At 43.9% G+C, this 21,933-nt stretch overlaps 1 protein-coding gene across 1 annotated transcript; it reads left to right on the top strand.

Annotated features, from left to right (window-relative positions):
• The first annotated feature begins 3,692 nt into the window (after window positions 1-3,692).
• LOC134285053 (fatty acid hydroxylase domain-containing protein 2-like) lies at window positions 3,693-21,597 on the top strand. The gene is made up of 3 exons (XM_062845051.1): window positions 3,693-3,983; window positions 20,528-21,158; window positions 21,222-21,597. Exons 1-3 carry the CDS (start codon window positions 3,872-3,874, stop codon window positions 21,388-21,390), a joined length of 912 nt encoding a protein of 303 aa, XP_062701035.1. The 5' UTR covers window positions 3,693-3,871; the 3' UTR covers window positions 21,391-21,597.
• Window positions 21,598-21,933: the final 336 nt, after the last annotated feature.

Raw genomic sequence — 21,933 nt, 5'->3', positions numbered from 1 at the left:
AGTTATCGTGTAATCGTTTGACAGCTAAGCAGTGTACAAATGTTTTGTTTACGCTTATCAGAAGAGGTTAAGTGAAGCTGAAGTTTAGCCGTTTTCTTTGATATAACTCACAGCGCGTGCTAGTTTTGACCGTACAAAGTGAATGAAATTGATAGTCAATCAATTCAACAATGCAGTTTGTTAAAGAAGGTTAATGTTGTTATTCTGTTGATTTGAAACCCAAACAAATTGACGTTGAATTTACATACAATATATGAAAATATTGAAAAAAAATATTTGATGGAATCCTTTACCGTACATTCAAAATGAAATAAGTTGATTTTCCGGCTGTTTCCGGAAAATCTGCGTTTAGTGTATGACAAAACTATTGTTCCTCTTTCAAATGCAGAAAGAAAACCTTCCGGATGTTTCCGATTTCAAAAGTTGCAACACTTTGAAAAAATCGTGATAATTATATTATTATATGATATTATTTGCCTTAAAACACTATTTGGCCCTCTGAACGTATTTTTGCTGAAAACTAGAACTCAACAGCTTTCAAGCAAAAAAAAGAAGTTTAAAATCGGTCAACTGGTTCAAAAGTTGTGATTTTTTGAAAAATTTTAGTTTCGAAAAATCTTGACTTTTACAATCATTAAATTGGTCACCCTAATGACGAAATAAAAAAATACGAAAACTATGAAATACGTTTCATTACTAATTTGGGTTGCATTTGGGTTGTGAAAATGCGTCAAAATAATTTTGATCAGTTTTGATGTACTAGGTGCTCCACTGTGTAGTCGGGCTGAGCGACGACGACGGCGCCTTGTTTCCATTGACGATTGAAACCATTGTTTACAAACTTCGCCTGAAAATTTCAATTGAAATTGAAAATGTAGGGCCCTGTACAGAGTAGTCATGGCCAAAACGAAAGGCGCGTCAGCACCCCCAGAACGCTTTTCAGAGATGCTGCAGAAGATCGTGGAAACGCTGTTCCCGCGCCACGATACAAGACCATGGGTCCCTGTGCCCTATAGCCAAACCGGCCATAGCGAGGTAGCCCCGGTGACGAACGACGAACTCATTGCAATAGCGAAGTCGCTTAAGTTGAACAAGGTTCCGGGTCCGGACGGTATCCCGACATTAGCCATCAAGACGGCCATCGAGGCTAAGCCTGACATGTTCAGAATGGCTATGCAGATGTGCCTAGACAGAGGCGGATTTCCGGAGAGGTGGAAAAGGCAAAGATTGGTTCTGCTGCCCAAACCCGGGAAGCCACCTGGCGACCCGTCGGCATACAGACCTATCTGCCTGCTGGACACCGCCGGAAAACTGTTGGAACGGATCATTATGTCGTGGCTGATGAAACCAGATGACTCTGACCTTTCAAATAACCAGTTCGGCTTCCGGAAGGGTCGATCGATGGTGAACGCTATTGGGGCTGTAACCAAAACGACCAAGATAGCACTTCAAAATAAGCGAACGGAAATCCGCTTATGCGCGGTCGTCACGGTGGACGTAAGAATGCGATCAACAGCCTGCAACACCTAGAAGTTTCGGTTAGCTTTTGACGGATACTGGAGAGCTATTTCCAGAATAGGGTGCTAATCTATAACGCCGAGGAAGGCGAGAGGATCCATAACATCACCACGGGGGTACCCCAGAGCTCAATCCTGGTCCCAATACTATGCAACGCGGCGTTTGAAGGCGTATTGAGGCTCAAGCTTCCACCGGGAGTAGAGCTGATCGGCTTTGCCGACGCGACAATGTTACCCTCAAGGTATACGGCTACCTAGTCGGTAAAGGAAGTGGAACTGACAGCAACGCACGCAATTGGCATAGTGGAGGACTGGATGAGGTCGATACATTTGGCACTCGCGCAAAACGGAGGTGGTGATGGTAAACAACCCCAAGTCTGAACAACAGGCAGTGGTCACCACAGGCGGATGCACGATCAATTCTAAGCGCTCACTGAAGTAATTGGGGGTCAAGATAAGCTGAAATTCTGAAGCCACGTGGAATATGCCTGCAGAAGGGCAAGCATGGCGGGCGATAATGGTATTGCCAAAGATAATGTCAAATAGCTCGGCAAAGTCTCGAGTAAGCGTAAGCAATTCGCGGCAGTAGCGGTATCCATACTACGGTATGGCGCCGCTGCTGCATGATCGAAGGCGCTAGTGGTCAATCGAAACGTGAAGCGACTCGAGAGTACCCACAGGCTCCCTCAGGCTTATGTGCCTTAGGGAGGTCAGCGCATACCGCATGATTTCGATGGACGCGGGCAAGATGCCCATAGCACAAGTGGTGGCAGAGGATGAAGAGTACTTCGAGCGACACGGCATAGGAGGCGCGAGCCGGATCGTCAGAGCATCGTCTATGCTGAAATGGCAGCGAGAATGGGGTTCCTCCAGCAAGGGTAGATTGACACACAGGCTTATGGCGAGGTGAACTTTCGCTGTACACAATTTGTGTCAGGCCATGTGCATCTGCACAGATTCGGACATGCGGACGGGTCCGCAGACTGCGGAGCATGTGCTCTTCGAATGCCCACGTTCCATGGAGCAAAGGTCAAGTATGCAGGAGATATGTGGTAACGATATCACTCCGGACAACTTTGTTGAAAGGATGTGCACGGGAGTGGACAAGTCGGATTTCGTCACATCCACGGTCTCTCGAATCGTACTTGAACTACAGCCTACATCTTTCGGTCACCTCACATTGACTCGTCAAAAGGTTTCCGCTCCTTGTCATCCAGCGTTCCGTTGAGTTCGTTCCGCGAATCCAAAGAACGTTTCACGTATCACAATGAGCTCACCCTCGTCCCGTTGCCTCGTAAATCTGCATGCAAAGCCGACATCCCGTTGTTTCAGTCGCTCTAGGTCATACCGAGACGGCCGTCGGTACCGTACATTATTGATTACGAAGAGTAATGGGTGCCAATTGGACATGATAGTAAGGTGCTGACTTCGGTAATGTCAGAAAAGTGTCATAAAGTGTGCGGTGATCCAAGTGTAACGATAAGGGAGGCCTTCCTTTTCATTTGAACCTGCTATTATTGAACTTCAAATACTGGTATGGTCATCGGCTGGATTTTTCTCCCCTAAAAAAGGGTAGATAATAAACGAGCCTTTGCTATACTTATTCGTAGAGTACTAAACTCCCAAGACTTGAACTTGGCATCTAGACTAACAACGTCATGAAGAAGTTAACCTTTACCAATGAATGAAAAAAAGAAAGAATCCCTCGTGGTTGAAGATTCGCCCATAAGTCCACAACAAAACAATCGCACCGACAAATATGTAAAAATAATAAATCGCGAGTAACCATCATCATACCCGACGACAACAAAGCAACCAGCGCAAAAAATCTCTCGTACTCAAACTCTTCGATCATCATCACCCGCTAAGCCGGCGTTGATGTTGATGATGACGATGACCTGCGCGAGAAAGCATCGTAGTCGGCGTGGCGTGCTCGGCTCGCGCACCAAAACATCAGCGCCTACTTACACGCGTACGCGATGAAACCGTTGTTGTTCAGTTCGTTCGCTCGCACATCTCCACGTTTCTCTCTTCTTTTTTTTTGTTTTGACTTGGGAACGCGGAAAATCAATGCCCTGCCCGTGTATCGTCCATCGTTCGCTCCCGATCGGTCGGTCCCGGTGGGCAACAACGAGGAGAGCAGTAGGTTATTCGCGGTTGGTCCTACTTGTAAGCGCTTGGGCGCAGCGCAGTACAGTTCCAGCCGTTCGCGCAGCAACTGGCTTTACGCCAGCCACACTCTCGGGAGAGATCGTACGGAAGTCGGACTTGAAATCAGTGCGAAGTTTCTTTATTTTTCTCGGTGAAATACTTGTGGAACAGAAAGTGAACCGCGCCGAATTGCGCACAGCAAGATGTCGCTGGGAGTGGAGATCTTCGACCTGCCGGCAAGGCACTTCCAGGTGTTTTGGGGTGCCTCCGGTGATCTGTGGCAGTCCCTGTGGGATCGAGTGCTGGATGTAACAGGTGCGATGAGAAAGTTGTTGTTTTTCTTGGTACTGACGCGTCGAGTCTATTGTATTAAGTTGAGAGAGATGACGGTGGCAGTAGGCTTGTGTGGTGTTGTATATCTATAGGTGTCCCCGTTACATGGCAACGACAACCGCGGAAAAGGTCGTGTTCATGAAAACAAATATAAACCAATGGCGGTCAATTTGTCGTGCATGACTAAGGTTTAAATGTGTGTGCCGCACAGTGTAGGTGGAATGTAAATACGCATTTGATCGTGAAGCATCGGAAATGATCTTATTGAATGTAAATCATTTCGCATTCTCATGCAGAGGGCACCATCAATCGAGACGATTCAAAGTCCACATTACCCAAAAAAAAAAACACGAAATCAATTTGTTGATAACCCTGGTTCGGCGAACTTTGATTCAGATTTGCGTGCGAATCGGACATTGATTGCGCTGTAATAATTCGTTGTTCTCGGGCCAATAATATACGCACTAATCTTATCGCGCACAGTACCCCACTTAGGAAGCAGGCAGCAGGCGTTGACTTTTGGCGTGCTGCTAAGTGACGACAAAGTCTCGTGTGAAATGTGGGGCCCCTTGTTTGGTTGTTTGCTGATAAGTGATAAGTAGGCGGTCCCCGTTGCGTTGGTTGATGGCGCCGCCGACTTGGATCTTGATCTTATCATAGCGAGCCACGGATTACAATCGCTCATTGTAGTCGATTGAGCTATACATTGGTTCGAGTTAAATCCTTCCTTGTCGTCGGTATCCATATCGCACGAATGGTCTTTGTGAACTGGTTTATTTGCTGAATCATTCAAGACTTTCCCTCTTCTCTCGCGGCATATCGTTGGTCGTGTAGAGCAAGGGTGCATAAAAATTCATAAAGGGTCATAGCAAAATAGCTAAACGCCTATACATGTACGTATCTACCATGATACCTTGTTGGCTACAAACTTGGCTACCACTTTATCAAGAAGACTTGCACCACTGCTGAAAATCGGGAGTCACTGTTAGCAGAGCACTCCACGGATGGAGGTGCAACTATTCATGAGAGAGTACGTCAATCGCACCAACACACTTTTACACTTAAATACAGAAGTATCGTCTTAGCTCAACAGGCAGCGGGGTATCAGTAGGTCGGCTTTAGAGGCACGTTCTGCTCCATTTGGTAAATTTGTGCCATCGCAATGAACACGAGCCTATTAATCATTTACCTGACGGAGAAGGGAATGAAAAAGGATAGGACAGGGGAAAGGACAGGTAAGGGAATAGGATCGTCATACACGCAAAGGCGTACCACAATGGGTTCACATAGCGTCCTGAAAAGGACACTGTAATAACGCATAAGCGTACCACAATGGGTTCAAACAGCACCCTGAGAAGGGCACTGTAATAACGCATAAAGCGTACAGAAAGCCTATAGCTCTTTACCACAGCGGGTCAAGAACAGCAGAACGTCCTGAAGATTCAGGTTTCTGAAGTCAGTTTCACTTAATAAGTGTTTTCCGAGTACTCGGAAACGAAGTTGCGCAAAAACTGGACAGTTACATATTAAATGATACGAAGTTCCATAATCGGATTCACAGCTATCACAGGCAAATGAATCAACTTGCAGAATATTCGCCATGTGATAGCTGAGTCGGCAGTGGCCAGTCAATGCTTTGACCAGCATGCTGCAATTCTGCTTTGACAGATTTGTTATATACTTTGCAACCCCTAGAGATGGCTCAGTACAATACAATTTTCTTTGACGACATCACTCCGAACTATTCCAGTATTGTTTGTGCTGAGTGGCAGCCCAGTTGTCAATCTGAAGCTTCACCCAACACTTGGATACCGGAATAGCTGGCTCAGGGCCAATGAAGTCATGTGATGCTCCAGTGCGAGCTAACTCATCAGCCAATTCATTTCCAGCGATGGAAGAATGGCCAGGTACCCATACAAGGTGAACAGCGTTTGCTCAATACAGCTCCTTGATTTGAGTTCGACAAGCGATAACTATCTTCGACCTGGAGTTGGCGACTCTCGGAAAGGACATGCTCAGCACAACAAACTTCGTCAAGCCAAGAATTGCTTGTGGATCGTGAGCTTCTAAAGGACTCCTCTGCACCTGCTGCATATTCTTCATGTTCCAAGTAACATTTTTATTTTTCTTATAACCTACAAGCTATTGTTTCAATCACACCGATAAAACTTGTTTTAAAGCTTAGCAATCCTAACAGCTTTAATAAATCCGTGATAAACCCCTATAACGCCCAAAAGGGCCAACCCAACAAGAGGTTGTTAAAACCAGTCCTTTGGCATATTCTTGTAGTCTTCTATACAACTTTGATAAGATCTGTTGTATACGTCGCAAGAGGATCAACAAGCCCTATCAAAGTTCGAACAACGTCCTGAATAAAGGGTTAAAACGAACGATTGAAATTAATCTGAAACTAAAATCATCAAATGAAATGAAGTAAATTGCAAATGATAAATTACGGAAAAAACAAAACTACAGGGGATAGACAAAATGATCGGGACAGGCAAAATTTTCACTTTTCAAAAAATGGTGAAAACGCTATAACTTTTTGAAAAGTGCATCAAAACATCTTAAATTTTTACTGTAAGTTGATCAACTAGCTGTGTATCAATGGTCCAATTTTGGGTAAGATCGGGCTATTCTACATAAAGTTAGAAAGATTCTAGAAAAAGTCATAATTATTCGATAGCCAACTTTGAACTGTTATATCTCCGGATTCAATGAACCGAATGCAATGAAATTTTGAGCGTTCATGACTTATATTAAAAACTTTTGACATAACCTAATATTGTTCACACAGAATAAAATTAGAGCGTTTAGATTATTTTTCCGATATAACACCAAATTATCGAATATTTCAACATCGCTTCAAAATTTGAGATGGTAATCATAGTTTACTTGAATTTCCTCGAATTGATTTTTATATGAATATGTTTTTAATGGAGGTAACAAAATAACCGGCTATAAATTTGAAAAGTAATGGAAAGCATATTAAAATTTGAGCAATTTACTAAAAAATCATAAAATAAATGAAATCGCTGCAACTTTTTTTCTTGTTAATAATTTCAAGTTAAGGTCAACTTTTTTTGAAGCTCATTATATTAGTCATAAACGCTCAACATTTCATTGTATTCGGTTCATTGAATCCGGAGATATAACAGTTCAAAGTTGGCTATCGGATAATTTTGACTTTTTGTAGAATCTTTCTAACTTTATGTAGAATAGCCCGATCTTACCCAAAATTTGACCAGTGATACACAGCAATTAGTTGATCAACTCACAGTAAAAATTTTAGATTTTTGATGCACTTTTCAAAAAGTTATAGCGTTTCCACCATTTTTTGAAAAGTGAAAATTTTGCCTGTCCCGATCATTTTGTCTATCCCCTGTATGTCGGACAGTCATATTGTGAATATTTAATTGCAATTGTACGCAGAAAACTCTGTTTCTATGACAGAGAAAACTCATGCCAAAAAAGTTTTTCGGTATAATGCAATAAATAACTGCTGAATAAGACGAAGCGCCACGCCAGTTTTTGGTTTTTGTTATCCTACAAAACAACAATGTTAACCCCGCTTGCCAAATTTTACATTCAAATCGAAATCCAAACATCAGCATGGCGTGCAAAACTTGTAAGCAGGAATAGAAAACAGTGACGAAAAGCATACTTACTTGTGGAGCCTCGTAACCGTGCGGTTAGGGTCACCAAGCTTATAATCTCACCATGCTATGGGGTGAGGGTTCGATTCCCGCTTCGGGCGTTGAAACTTTTCGTGAGAATAGTTTCTTCCCCGTTTCCACTGATGCATGCTCCGTTGTCCGTTGTCTAATGTTAAGTTTAAAACAGTCTGTACAGCCGAAAGATGAAGACGTTGTCCGTGTCTTTTTTTTTAGATGCCGTCATGTTAAGTCCTCTTGGTTTTGATTGTAATTTTTTAGAATCAATAAGTGTAAAAGCAACGTATTATAGAGTTGCTGTTCTCTAAGAAAATGAACCAAAGCCTAGTATACGCCCACAAATTCTTAGCGCATATTATTTGCGCTACTCAAACACTATTAGGTTTTAATGAAATGCGGGTTCAGCATGACTGCTCTTAAGAACTTGCCGGCTAGCCGATAGCCCTAGAAAATGTAAACAAACAAAAACTTTCATAATTTTACCACTTTTACGGTAGTGTTTCGTGTTATTTTGTGGTTTCTGTTTTATCTGCTAGAGTGTTAGGAAAGTATATAGTGGTAATGATTCTCAATAATGAAAACCCAGGTGTTTTTTTCAGTGGTATAGAAAAATTATAGGTGATTGGTAACATTTTCATCTGCATTGCGCATCTAATCTATTTCCTAAAGGAAGATCCCATTGCAGTTCTCGACCCTCTTGAACTTGCTTTAATACTTCCACTTGTTTATCCTTGCCTTATGATAACTTGATGCAATCCTAAAAGCTTCAAGACCGATGCGATATGCCTTGCGTGCGGCAATGGAAGAAGTCTTAGGTTCAAGTTTTATTACGTACTTAACAGTTCGCTTAGAACGAAATTTATGCTCGGCTAAAAAAAAAAAGAAAATAAGGTTTATGCAAAGGACATCTAGATATCTACAAAGTGTTTTAAAGAAGTTCATGTCATTAAAACGGCTTTACATTAAACATGGAAGGGTTTACCAAATCAATGACAAAACCTTCATAAATTATGTCTAAGAGCAGAAAGCATAGAAATTGTTACTTGGGGTAGCATCTCTTTCGGTCCAGGTTCCTCTCCAACCCGATACCGTTTCTCCATACCATTTTCATAAAGTCCGCCTGTGTCGACAACAGCGTTTGCCGCATTGAATGGTTATGAATCTGCAGAATCAGAGAAACCAGCAGCAAAGGGTATTCTAAATCTAGTAGAACAATTCGGAAACTGACGTCGTTACGTATTTCCTATGAATGGAGCGTCGAAGGGGTTTCTTCGTTCCTCGACGTCTAGAATTGATCCACTGTTTCTTCAACGGGTTGTTCACCAGAGCCTCCAAAATGGCATTCTTGAAGAATTTCCGGAATTTCTGCCTCCCCCTCTTGATCAGTTGGCGTTTTCCGTTCTTCAAAATTTCTACTAATATGAGGCCGACCCTGCTGCCAATTGTTTGCTTCTTACCGCCCGTATTCTTAACTCCAATTCATATGAATTTTCTTCTAGATGCGCTTCACCTTTTACTTCATCGTTGAGCCTGAACTGTGCATGTCATACAGGGAATACCAGATCGATACCGGCTTGAGCTAACTTCCTCGCTGATAACAGGTTCATTCGCAATTCTGGAAAGACGACCCAATTCTCCATGCGAAACTCAACGCCTCTTTTTGATATACCAGTGAACTCTCCGATATACTCACTAGCGTGGGACACAAAAAGACATTTTACTCCTCTCCACTTTTTGAGTTCCATTTTGGCCCCATATCAACTGTGCAAAATTTCAGCTCGATCGGAGGAACTATATTTTAGCGCCAGCCGTTTTAGGTTTTCTCACGCTTTACTATGGGGAAAATCTATTTTTAAAAAGAGTCGAACCAGCCAAGGGCTGAAAGTCTCTTTAATAAAGACAAATCAATCAATCAATTTTTAAAAGAAAAATCGTCACAGGTTGCCCCTTAATCCATAAATATATATATATATATATGTATATATATATATATATATGTATATATATATATATATATATATATATATATATATATATATATATATATATATATATATATATATATATATATATATATATATATATATATATATATGAATGATTTCTGTTGGAAATTTTACGAAGAACAAACCCTCTGAATACCGCAATGCGATCTAAGGCATGTGGAAAAAGTTATTGACTGAAAACCGAATGGCATGCCAACGCTGTTTAACATGTAAGGAATAACAATAAATAATAAAATCTCGTCATTTTATCGATCGGGAAAGGCTCAATAACTTTTTCCACGAATATTGCATCACTTTGTGATCTTCGGAGGTCCGATTCCTCGTGAAGTTATCTACAGAAATCATTCAACGACTTATTTTAAGGGATCAATGGGTGACCTCAAGCGATTTTTCTTTGAAGAAGTACATTTTCCCCATAGTAAATCTATGAAAAACTAAGAATGGCAGGCACTAAAATATTGTTTCTTAGATCGACCTGAAATTTTGCACAGTTGATATGGGACCGAAAAGGAATTCAAAAAGTATACAGGAGTTGGAGTTTTTTTCCATTTTTTATATTTTCCCATATAAACCGTGTACCAGCCTAATATCCATCCGAGCAACATGAACTAACCGCTCACTTTCAGGAAATTTATGGCTACGTTTAATCATAAGTAGGGTAGCTGGCAAGACCTATCGATTTCTCAGTAGTTTATATTGAATTTCAACCCGCATATAAATTTACAGGCTCGAACGAAAGTACATTTTATTTTCGAATTTCCTACTAAGAACTACATTTAAAGCTGCCTTGCGGTGAAAATGACCATAACATTCGTTTTCAATTTACCATCTACTATAATTATCACACAGCATAAATTATTTGTTTTGAAGCCGGTTCCCCTCGTGTTCCTACCGAAATTACATTCGCTCCTGGGCTTTTTTAAAATTATTTTCTAAAATTCTTCCAGCAATCTTCTCCGATATTTTTTTTACAGAAGCTCTTTCGGGTGCTCCCCTAGAAATTCTCCCTGGAATTTCTCCAAAAGTTTTTTTTTCTATTTTTGCTGGAATTTGTAAGTATCGGGTCAGCCAATCGGAAGCTTTTTTAGAGACTCCCCGACTCAACCCAACTAACAATCGCAAGCCGCAAACATGCTGAATTGTTGCTTTATAATAGTAATAATAGCTGAACTAAAATTATGCTGAACACAACACTGTACAAATGCGTTTTTAATTGAAAAAGTAGCCAATGTTCAACCTTTTGTATCGGTATTAACAATGATAAATTAAAAAACTTTTCAACCGTTTAATAAGATTTTTATTCGACTTGAAATAATTCCTTTACAAAATAGTTTGACAATACCTTTTTCGGCTTCTTGTTAAGTTCCTGTAACAATTTGCCCATGTATCTGTATAATGTGTCTTCACAAGTTAACTAAGCACTTTCGTTTCATCATACTTCGACTCAGTGTACAGGATGAAAAACACGTGTTTTTACTGAACAGCAACTGAATTAATGTGTTGTTCAGTTGTTAACCAAAAACAGAACATTATTCACCACTGCTGAATAGGAGTCAAAGTGTGATCATTATTAAACCACGGAAATTTTATGTTTTGATTCGAGTGCTTCAATTCATCATCTCTAGGATAGCGCAGATAGGAACACATACGGCTGGCAATCGATGGGTCTCGAGTTCGAATCTTGATTTAGGTAAATTTATGTGTAGTTATAATTTCAAGGTAGTTGTTCACAGCTTAAGTGCCAATTATCGTGGAAATTGAAAAATTTAGCATTTTCTTTATTTCTAATCATTTTTGCTCAAGCTGAATAACAGCTTTACTATATAGTTGTAAAACAATTTAACAAAAAACAATTCAGTTGGCTCACAACACTATGCTTTATAGTTTCTCCAAATTTGTGTGAACAAAACCCGAACAAAGGTTGTACCTGAAAATTATCCAAATGTTATTCATCATCATGCTGAATTATTTTGTCGTAAACAGAATAATAAAATGCACTGATGTTTGAAGCTTGCTTCTTAAGATTTGTGCGTCTGAAGTTCTGATGCACTGTTGAAGCGGGATTTCAAGACGTTTGTCCTTAAGGTGATTTTGCCTACTACTGTCCTAGCTATATGCGAAGTGGGGTTTTTTTTACTTTTTTATTTAGGGATTTTCTGCCGTAGGCAGGTTCATGCGAAGTGGGGTATTACTGGGGAGGAATACCTATTTCTTACACGAAATCTACCTGTCCTTCATACATTTTCGAATATACAAACACAAAATCACTTCAACACAACCAATTAACAAACCAAACACTTACAAATTTCATTATGAGTTCTGGGACTAGTCCAAGGATTTTCCAAGAGTTCCTGCAGAGGTTATTGCAGAAGTGTGTTCTGGATTTGTATCAGAAGTTTTTTCTGGTATTCCTGCAGGAGATATTTCAAGAACTTGAATTTTCGCTGCTCCTGCTGACACTCTTTCAATAGTTATTTTTGGAATATTTCATGCAGGATGCAGGAGTTCCTTCTTATTGTTTTACTAAGATGCAGGAGTTCATCCAAGCTGGAAAAGTGGCGCTAAACTGCACGAGCAGATTAGGCCTAACTACCGTCGGGGGCAGTGATATTGAAGAACTTTGACTGCCCGGTTTCGAGTCTAAAAACTAACTAACTTGATTTATTCTTCCTTTCTTTTTACAAAGCTTCTGTATTTACTTTATCTTCATTTTGGTGCCGTGGGCACCGAGTAGTTTTCTGCTGAATCGCTCTGAGGTTTCGGGTGTCCGCCGCTCAGAGGATGTGCTGCTCTTCGTTGGTGCTGGGTGCACCAAATCGTCCGTTGTATTCTGAGGTGTCGGGTGACATCCACTCAGACGTTTCTTCAATGGTGCTAGTCGCACCTAATCTGCTGACTCAAACTTCCAAGTTTCTTCTCTTCGTAACTGCTTCCAGAGCCTTGAGTCGGCTCGCGTTGCGCCGCCACTTCCAGAAATGCGCCGTCCATGGAGTATGACACGACGTCATGCGCGGTGATTGAATTTGAGATAGTTTCGCTATCTCCGAATGGCCACATGTTGATTCTGCTTCTGCTGGTTGTTGATGTGAACTGTATTCCACAATTCACGATGTGTTGATTTATATTGACCGGGTGGACCTTCTAGTGGCACATTTTCTGCTGATAGAGCGTCTGCTCGGCTCTTTAGGTGCGCATTTGTTGATGGTGCATGTTCGCTGAGAACCTTATTGCTTTTAGGTTCCCACTGACGCTTGCTTTTTAATTTGAATGATTTTAGCTATCTCCACAAGCCTTCTAATTGTTTTACTCCTCCAAAAGTTCCTTATGGGAATCTAACACAAAGTAATCACTTGGTTTAATTTTGTTCACTTTCGTAATTCCTGTGAAGCATCCAACGCTGGCTTTGCTCTACACTAACAGTAGTCTCTAATGTGGTCTGAGCTTGTTTTCATGCTACGCGTTCATCAGGTTATCAGAAACGGCGCGGCTTGATGTGTCGCGTGCGTGGGTTTTGTTCATTTTTACATTTGGCCACCTCCAGCGGGACACCCGGAACTGGTTACGGATCATTACCAGCAGTCCATAGTATGGTCTGAGGATATTTTCTTCTTACCCAAATAACACACTTGTCACAGAAGAGTCATGGCGGCGCAGGTTTTTGTTGCGCAGAAGTCACTGTGACTTACTTCTAGCAAGTAAGTGTTCATTTGTTGGAGGTAAGTCATACTGACTTCTGCGAAACAAAAACCTGAGCCGTCGTGACTCTTCTGTGGCAAGTGTGTTACTTGGGTAATGAGCGGTTACATTAGGTTATCGGAAAAAACGCAGTTTGATGTGCCAATGCATGGGTTTGGTTCAAGACCAATTCCAGCGGAAAACTCGGAACAGATACCATGACACTACCAGTTGTCCCATATATGATCTATTTCATTGCTAACTGTTCATCAGGTTACATAAAAAGCCATGATTTAATGTGCCGCATGTATGAGTTTGGTTCACCTTTACATTTGACCACATCCGGCGGAACACTCGTCTGTGCATATCTCTTTACTAACCGTTCATGAAGCTATAACATAACATTGGTTCAACTTTACATTTTACAACTTCCGGCGGGACACCCGGAACTAATTGTGGAACATTACCGGTAATCTCTAATGTGATCTGAGGCTATTTTCTGACAACCCGTTCATCAGCTTATCGAAAAATCCGTGATTTGATGTGTCGCATGCATGGGTTGGTTCATTTTTATATTTGGCCACTTTCGGCGGGACACCCGGAACCAGATGCAAAACACTACCGGTTCGGATATGGCCTGAAACTAATTTCCTGCTTACTGTTCATCAGATTATCAAAAAAAACACCATTTGTGATGTGTCGCATGCCTGGGTTTGGTTCACTTTTATATTTGTCTTTGTCCACCCCGACGGGACACCCGGAAAGTTTCCGGAACAAAGCCAGTACAAATGTAGTCTGTGATTATTTTCTTACTAACCGTTTATCAGGTCATTGAAAATGCCGCGGTTTGATGTGAAACATGCATGGGTTTACTGCATTTTCATATCTGGACCCTTCCTGGACCCCTACTGATCCGGAACACGTAAATGGCAATAACTCCGGAACGGATGGGCTGATCTGAACCATTTTCAATCGGAAACAATGGGACCAAATTCTGCGTGGTATGAATCGTCGGTCATTAAAATTGGTTGAGGTGTTTTGCCAGAGTGATGTGACTTCGTTTTGTACACACACATACATACACACAGGCAGGCCCGGATTAGCGGATGTGGAGCCCCTCGGAGGTACAAATGCGATGAGCAAATAAGTTTTTCTTTGATTTGAACAATACTTGAGCAAAATTAAAAATATAGTTAATGCTTAGCAAGCAAAAAGGGGTTTTTGGGGGCCCCTAGATCCGTGTCCTGCGGTGGAAACGGACACGTTGCACAGTAACTGTTGTGGCAGTCGACAACAGAGTTAAAGTGCGATGTTGCGATATTTGCGGAGCCATACCGGGTTCTCCCCGAGAACTGCAACACCGACACGCTGGTTGGACGAAAGCCGGTAATCATCGGAGGTGACTTCAACGCTTGTGCTATGGGGTGGGATAGCAGACTTACCAATGAAAGAGATAGAGCTTACTGGAAGCCCTAGCGAAGCTGGACATAAAGCTTTGTAATGAAGGTACGGTCAGCACATTCCGCAGTGACGGGCGTGAATCGATAATCGATGTCACGTTCTGCAGTCCTTCGCTTACGGAGGGCATGAACTGGAAAGTCAGCAAGAAGTGATTTCACAGCGATCACCAGGCGATAACTGACACCGTCGGCCAGCTAGCCTATTCGGCAACGAAACGAACAAGGACCCGAGAGCGGAAGTGGAAAATACAGGAAGCTTTTATCGAGGCGCTTCGGACACACAGCGGTCCATATTTCGAAGCAGAAGAGTTGACAGAAGTGGTGGGAACAGCCTATGACGCATCAATGCCAAGGAAGTCCCAAGTAACACACTTGTCACAGAAGAGTCACGGCGTGCAGGTTTTTGTTACACAGAAGTCACTGTGTCTTACTTCTAACAAATAAATACTTACTTGCTAGAAGTGAGTCACAGTGACTTCTGCGCAACAAAAACCTGCGCCGCCATGACATTTATGCGACAAGTGTGCTACTTGGGGTTGGAGCCCAGGCTCCGATGGCGCCCAGCCTACTGATGGAATGGATCACTCAGTACCCTACGTACTACATGCCGCAGAGCCAGAAGAAGTGTTCAGAGAGTAAGAACCGCAAGAACTGATGTCGAGAGGGAAGAACGAAGACTCGTATTTCGCGAAGCTCACGCGGCTCTCAAACGGGAGATTGGGCTGAGTAAGTTGAACTGCTTCAAATAACTGTGCCGAGAAGCTGATGCCAACCCATGGGGTAACGTCCATCGAATCGTGGCGTGGTGGCAAAGTTAAAGGGCCCGGCAACCCCCGTTGAAATGTGCCCGGAAAAGTTGGAGACGATCTTGGAAGGTCTTTTTCCACACCATGATCCAACGTTGTGGCCGCCTACGCCATATGAAGAAGATGAATCCAGAGGCTCACAGATGATCTTCAACGAAGAGCTAGTATTGGTTGCGAAGGACCTGAAGGTGAATAAAGCTCCTGGCCCGGATGGAATCCCCAATGTAGTGTTGAAAACGGCGATACAGGCGATCCGTGAAATGTTCAGGATGGTATTACAGAAATGCTTTGATGAAGTTTATTTGCAAATAGATGGAAGATCAAGAAGTTAGTTTTACTGCCGAAACCGGGGAAGCAGCTAGGGAACCCAGCATCGTACAAACCCGTATGTTTGTTGGATACCCTCGGAAAGCTAATGGAAAGGATCATCCTTAACAGGCTCACACATTGCACGGAGAGCGAGAATGGTTTATCGAGGAAGTAATTCGGATTTCGAAAAGAATCTCAACGGCGGATGCAATCAGGACAGTCGTGCATATTGCAGAGAAGGCATCCACACAGAAGAGGAGAGGAAATCGATTTTGCGCGGTAGTAACAATGTACGCAACGAAGTAGGGTCAAAAATCAATCACGATTACGGCACGGGTTCCACAAGTTTTCATTCTAGGTCCAATGTTCTGGAACGCGATGTACGATGGAGTAGTTACGCTGCAGCTGCCTAGTGGAGTTGAAATCGTTGGATCGTCAGCGAAGATGTCATTCTTACGGTAACCGGTGAGACGCTAGAAGAGGACGAGATGTTGACGGCGGAGCGTGGATGACTGGAGCTTAACTGCAGTTGGCCCATCATAAGACGGAAGTAGTGCTAGTGACCAACCGGAAAGTCGTTCAATCGGTTAACATAAACGTTGGAGAACACGTCAAAGAGTTCGCTGAAGCACCTGGGGGGTGATGGTCGACGACCGACTCGTTGCCTAAGTGGCAGCAAGAGTGGGACAATGTGGGAAATGGAAGGTGGGCCCACCGGCTCATCCCGAATGTATCTGAATGGGTGAACAGGAAGCATGGAGAAGTGAACTTCCATCTGACGCAGTTCCTGTCCGGGCACGGCTGCTTCCGGAAATATCTGCATCGGTATGGTCACGCACCTTCGCCTCTCTGTCCAAAGTGAGGAAACGAAGAAGAGACACCGGAGCACGTCGTCAGATTCGACGAAGCGCATAGGGATATGCGTGGTATGACTGCTGACAGTTCTTCTTCTTCTTTATGGATCTACGTCCTCACTGGGACTTGGCCTGCCTCGCTTCAACTTAGTGTTCTTTGAGCACTTCCACAGTTATTAATTGAAGGGCTTTCTTTGCCTGCCATTGCATGAATTTGTACATTGTGAGGCAAGTACAATGATACACTATGCCCAGGGAGTCGAGAAAATTTCCCCGATTGGAACGGGAATCGAACCCGCCGTCTCCGGATTGGCGATCCATAGCCTTAACCACTAGGCTAACTGGAGACCCCTGCTGATGACTGCTGACAGTGTCATCCGTGAAATGTACCGCGAAGAAAAGAAATGGAACGAATACTGTCCGAGCTGCAACGCAAATGGCGTGAAGTCCAGAGCATCTCGGATCACGACCGGAGTAGGCTTGATCCACCGCCCGGGACAAAACCGAGTAGACCGTGACGTAGTACTGGTTTGTGATCGTTGGGGCGCCTGTGAACCGGAAGCCAGTCTCCAACCGGAATCTCAGAACCGACCTCGACGCCGACCCGGGAAGATCGGTGCGGAAGAACTTCCATCGCCGGGGAAGTCTTCGTCGGAGTAGGATGGATCCACCGCCGGGGACTATCCGAGTAGCGAGCGACCGTAGTGAATTGATAGTTTGGCTCATCGAAGTGAATCCTTAACTTCAAACCGTGAACTTATCAAGAAAGCTAAAAGCTAGTAAGTCAATAAAGCGCCAGGACCAGATGGTATTTCCAACTTGATGTTGAAAACAGAAATCCAACAAAATTCAGATTGTTTCGAATCATGTTGCAGAAGTGTATAAACCAAAGGAACTTCTCCGATCATTGGAAGCGGCAGAAATTGGTACTACTGCCAAAGCCGGGTAAGCCACCAGGAGATCCGTCGGCGAATAGGTCTATATGGCTGCTGGACTCGACCGGCAAGTTCCAGACAAAGTTATCTCTAACAAACTTGCAATTTAGACAGAAGGCGAAGACAGATTTTTTTTAGTCAAATAGACTAAAAGAGGTTCTTAAAGCCATCATAAGACCAACATAAAAGGTATTTGGCTTTATGGCGGTTCTCAAAGCCGCAAAAAAACTAATTTGTCAACAAAATGTTACTGTGTATCTCTGTAGCATCCAGAGAAGCTGTTTTCAGAACCGGACATTGGTCTAAGAAACGCGTGAGAGCTAGAAGACTTTGGACATAACCGCGGGTGTCCCTCAAGGTTCAATCTTTGGCCCAATCAATGTTGTGGAACGTGATGTATGATGAGTTGCTGCAAATGTACTTACCGAGAGGAGCCAAAATTGTTGGGTTTGCGAATGACGTAGTGTTCATGGTATTCGGAGCGTTGCATAACAAGCTATAAATACTAGCCAAGGAGGCGATCGAAATGGTAGAGAATTGGATGTGCGGGAGAAAGCTGGCGCTGGCCCATCATAAGGCCGAAAAGTTGCTGACCAGCAACCGGAGGGCAGACAGTACAGCAGGTTGAAATAACGGTCAGGGAACTATCCATCGGGATGTTGATTGACGATCGATCGATCGATTGACGATCGGCCACGTTGACTACGCTTGCGAGAAAGCATCAAAGGCAATCACAACGTTGACCCGAATCATGTCCAACAGATCGGCGATCAGCAGCGGTACGAGAAGACTCCTGTCAACGTCGGTACTCAGATATGGCGCTCCTGTTTGGGCAGCGGAGCAGTTAACAAAGAGGAAGTGGAGCGGACCTGGTGTGATGGTTAGAACACTTGATTATCACGCCGAGGACCTGGGATCGAATCCCACTCCCGACAAACTCACAAAAATGTGAGTTCTTCCTTCAGAAGGGAAGTAAAGCGTGGGTCCCGAGATGAACTAGCCTAGGGCTAAAAATCTCGTTAATACTGATAAAAAAAAAAAAACAAAACAAAGAGGAACCATACTTACCTTACCGATCAGACTAAGGCTTAAGTGGTCCCTGTGGTACGTAGTAGCCGTCTCCATTCCACTCGGTCCATGGATGTGTGTCTTCAGTTCCGCAATCTATCGGATGACTTTCGAGAACCATTTTAGTCGGGTTGCTATCCGACATCCTGATGACGTGACCCGCCCATCGTAGCCTCCCGGTTTTCGCGGTGTGGGCGATGATTGGTTCTCTCAGTAGCTGACGCAGTTCATGGTTCATTTGCCTTCTCCAAGCTCCGTCTTCCATCTGCACTCCGCCGTAGATGGTACGCAACATCTTCCGTTCGAAAACTCCAAGGGGGTGTTGGTCCTCTGCACGTAGCGTCCATGCTTCATACCCGTGGAGGACTGCCGGTCTAATCAGCGTTTTGTAGATAGTTAACTTCGTGTGACGATGAACTTTATTCGATCGTAGAGTTCTGCGAAGTCTAAAGTAAGCTCGATTTCCGGCCACAATGCGCCTCTGAATTCCTCTGCTGGTGACTCCTTATTACACCCTCTAACACAATGTTGAACAGCAAGCACGAAAGACCTTCACCTTGCCGTAACCCTCTGCGAGATTCGAAGGGACTCGAGAGTGTCCCTAATACTCGAACTACGCACATCACTCGATCCATCGTCGCCTTGATCAACCGTATCAGTTTATCCGGGAATCCGTATTCGTGCATAATCTGCCATAGCTGTTCTCGATCGATTGTATGATACGCCGATTTAAAATCGATGAACAAGTGATGTGTGGGCACGTTGTATTCGTGGCATTTCTGCAACACCTGGCGGATGACGAACATCTGGTCCGTTGTCGCGCGTTCACCCATGATTCCAGCCTGATATTGCCCCACGAACTCTCTTGCAACCGGTGATAGACCGGTGACATCAAATTTGTAGGTAGCGCTCAGTAGTGTGATCGCCCGATAGTTCCCGCAATCCAACTTGTCGCTCTTTGTGTAGATGGGGAACACTATGCCTTCCATCCATTGCTTCGGTAATACATTCTCCTCCCAAATCTTGGTAATGACCCAGTATAGTGTTCACCAGTTCTTCCCTATCGGCTTTTAGAAACTCGCTTGACAGTTGATCTGCTCCAGCGGCCTTTTTTTGTTTTTCAATGGCCAACCTCCTTTTCAATCTTTTGGAGGTCAGGGGCCGATAGTCTTTCTTTTTCTGCACGTACTCCTAGAACTGTTATCACGCCACCTTCGGTGCTTGCCACGTCGCCATTAAAGTGCTCATCGTAGTGCTGTCGCCACCTCTCGACCACCTCACGCTCGCTCCCGTGATTGTCTCGCTTGTGGCTTGTGGCACAAAACCTGTATGCGAGCGTTTCAGCTTCTCGTCGAACTTACGTGTATTCTTAGTACTGTACAGCTATTCCATCGCTCCATGATCTCGTTCTTGGTGCTGGCGCTTCTTCCTCCGGAAGACTGAGAACTGTCTGTTCAGTGCATGTCCATAACGCGCCTCATTCGCCCTCGTACGGTGTTACCTCGTATTTCAACTGTTCACATTCGCCGTCGTACCAGTCGCTTCTGTGATTCGGAGTCGCGGAGTCAAGTGCAGTCGAGGTACTACCTATGGAGGATCAGATGTCCCTCCAGCCATCTTCAAATGTAGCTGCGCCAAGCTGCTCTTCCGTTAGAAGGGCCACTACTGCAATCGTATTACAACTAATGATTTAAAATAGTTGGAGTAGAACTCACATGTGTTAACAATCTCTTTCCCAGGTGACGACCCGTTCCGGCTCTGGATCTTGGGAACCCTCATCTACACCATGACCCTGTACTGGACCATCGGTTCGATCTACACGCTCCTGGACGTCACCAACCGGCCGGCCTTCATGCGTCGTTTCAAAGTTCAACCGGGCACCAACGAACCCGTCGACAACGACCGACTCCGCCGCGTCATCCAGCAAGTCCTCTTCAACCAAGTCTTCACCGGCCTTCCGATGCTGCTGGGCCTGTACCACCTGATCACCCCACAAACGCCGGAGCTGATCCGCAAGCTGCCCACCTTCACCACCGTCCTGTGGCAGCTGGCCGTTTGCATCGTGATCGAAGAGCTTGGCTTCTACTACAGCCACCGGTTGCTACACCATGGGCGTATCTACCGCTTCATCCACAAGCAGCACCACGAGTGGACCGCGCCGATTGCCATCACTGCGATGTACGCCAATCCGATCGAGAACTTGATCAGCAATCTGCTGCCGATAGGAGTGGGCGTGTGGTCCACTGGATGTCACATCTCAGTGGCCTGGCTGTGGTTCACGATGGCCATCTCGAATACGCTGCACGTGCACTCGGGGTATCACCTGCCGTTCCTACCCAGTCCGGAACAGCATGATTTCCATCATTTGAAGTACTGAGTTTCAGATGTTTTCGTTTTTCTATAAAACTAACCCGAGTTTTCCAAATTTCACAGATTCAACCAATGCTTCGGAGTACTGGGAGTTTTGGATTGGCTGCACGGCACAAGCAGCATGTTCAAGAGCTCGAAGCAGGCAGAACGGGACTACATCATGACCGGGTTCAGGCCGGTTCGAGAGATTCATCCCGATCAGGGTCAGGAAGGAGGCAAGAAAATCAAATGAACAATCAAATGAAGGAAGTGAGTAGCTCGAAGCAACAACGGAAGCTCGATGGAAGGCTGAAAATGACACAACAAGTCAATGCAATTGGAAAAATGACAAAAAAAGTGCTTTATTGATATTACTTAGTAAGTTGAGCGTTTATTGGGATACCATTTATCTTGAGATGAATTTTATGACACAGTAATAAATAATCTGAAAATTTTAAAAGCTGTTTTCCCACATCCGAATACCGTTCTTGTTACACCAGCTGCTATTTTGAATGCCTTTTTGTTCTAATTATCTTTTTACGGGCCTTTCGGCATACCAGTATCAAGTTTAGAAACATCGAAATATTTCTAGATATGGATAGGAGGAAACTAAGATATGGCTACTAATGTGGCTACCAAAGTTACACCACAACCTCCATTTAGGTAACGAGTCGGGACTGCCAATCAGGGATGGGAACACTCACTTGCAAAGAGTTACACTCACTTGCTGTTTTCTCAGCTCAGAAGCGTGCAATGAAGAAACAATGTATGCAGGGCTGGTAGCGATCAAGTGGCA

Source organism: Aedes albopictus, chromosome 1 (genome assembly GCF_035046485.1).
Source record: "Aedes albopictus strain Foshan chromosome 1, AalbF5, whole genome shotgun sequence".
NCBI classification, from domain to species: domain Eukaryota; kingdom Metazoa; phylum Arthropoda; class Insecta; order Diptera; family Culicidae; genus Aedes; species Aedes albopictus.
Note: the sequence above shows the minus strand (reverse complement) of the source record. Positions and strands in the feature narration are given on the sequence as shown.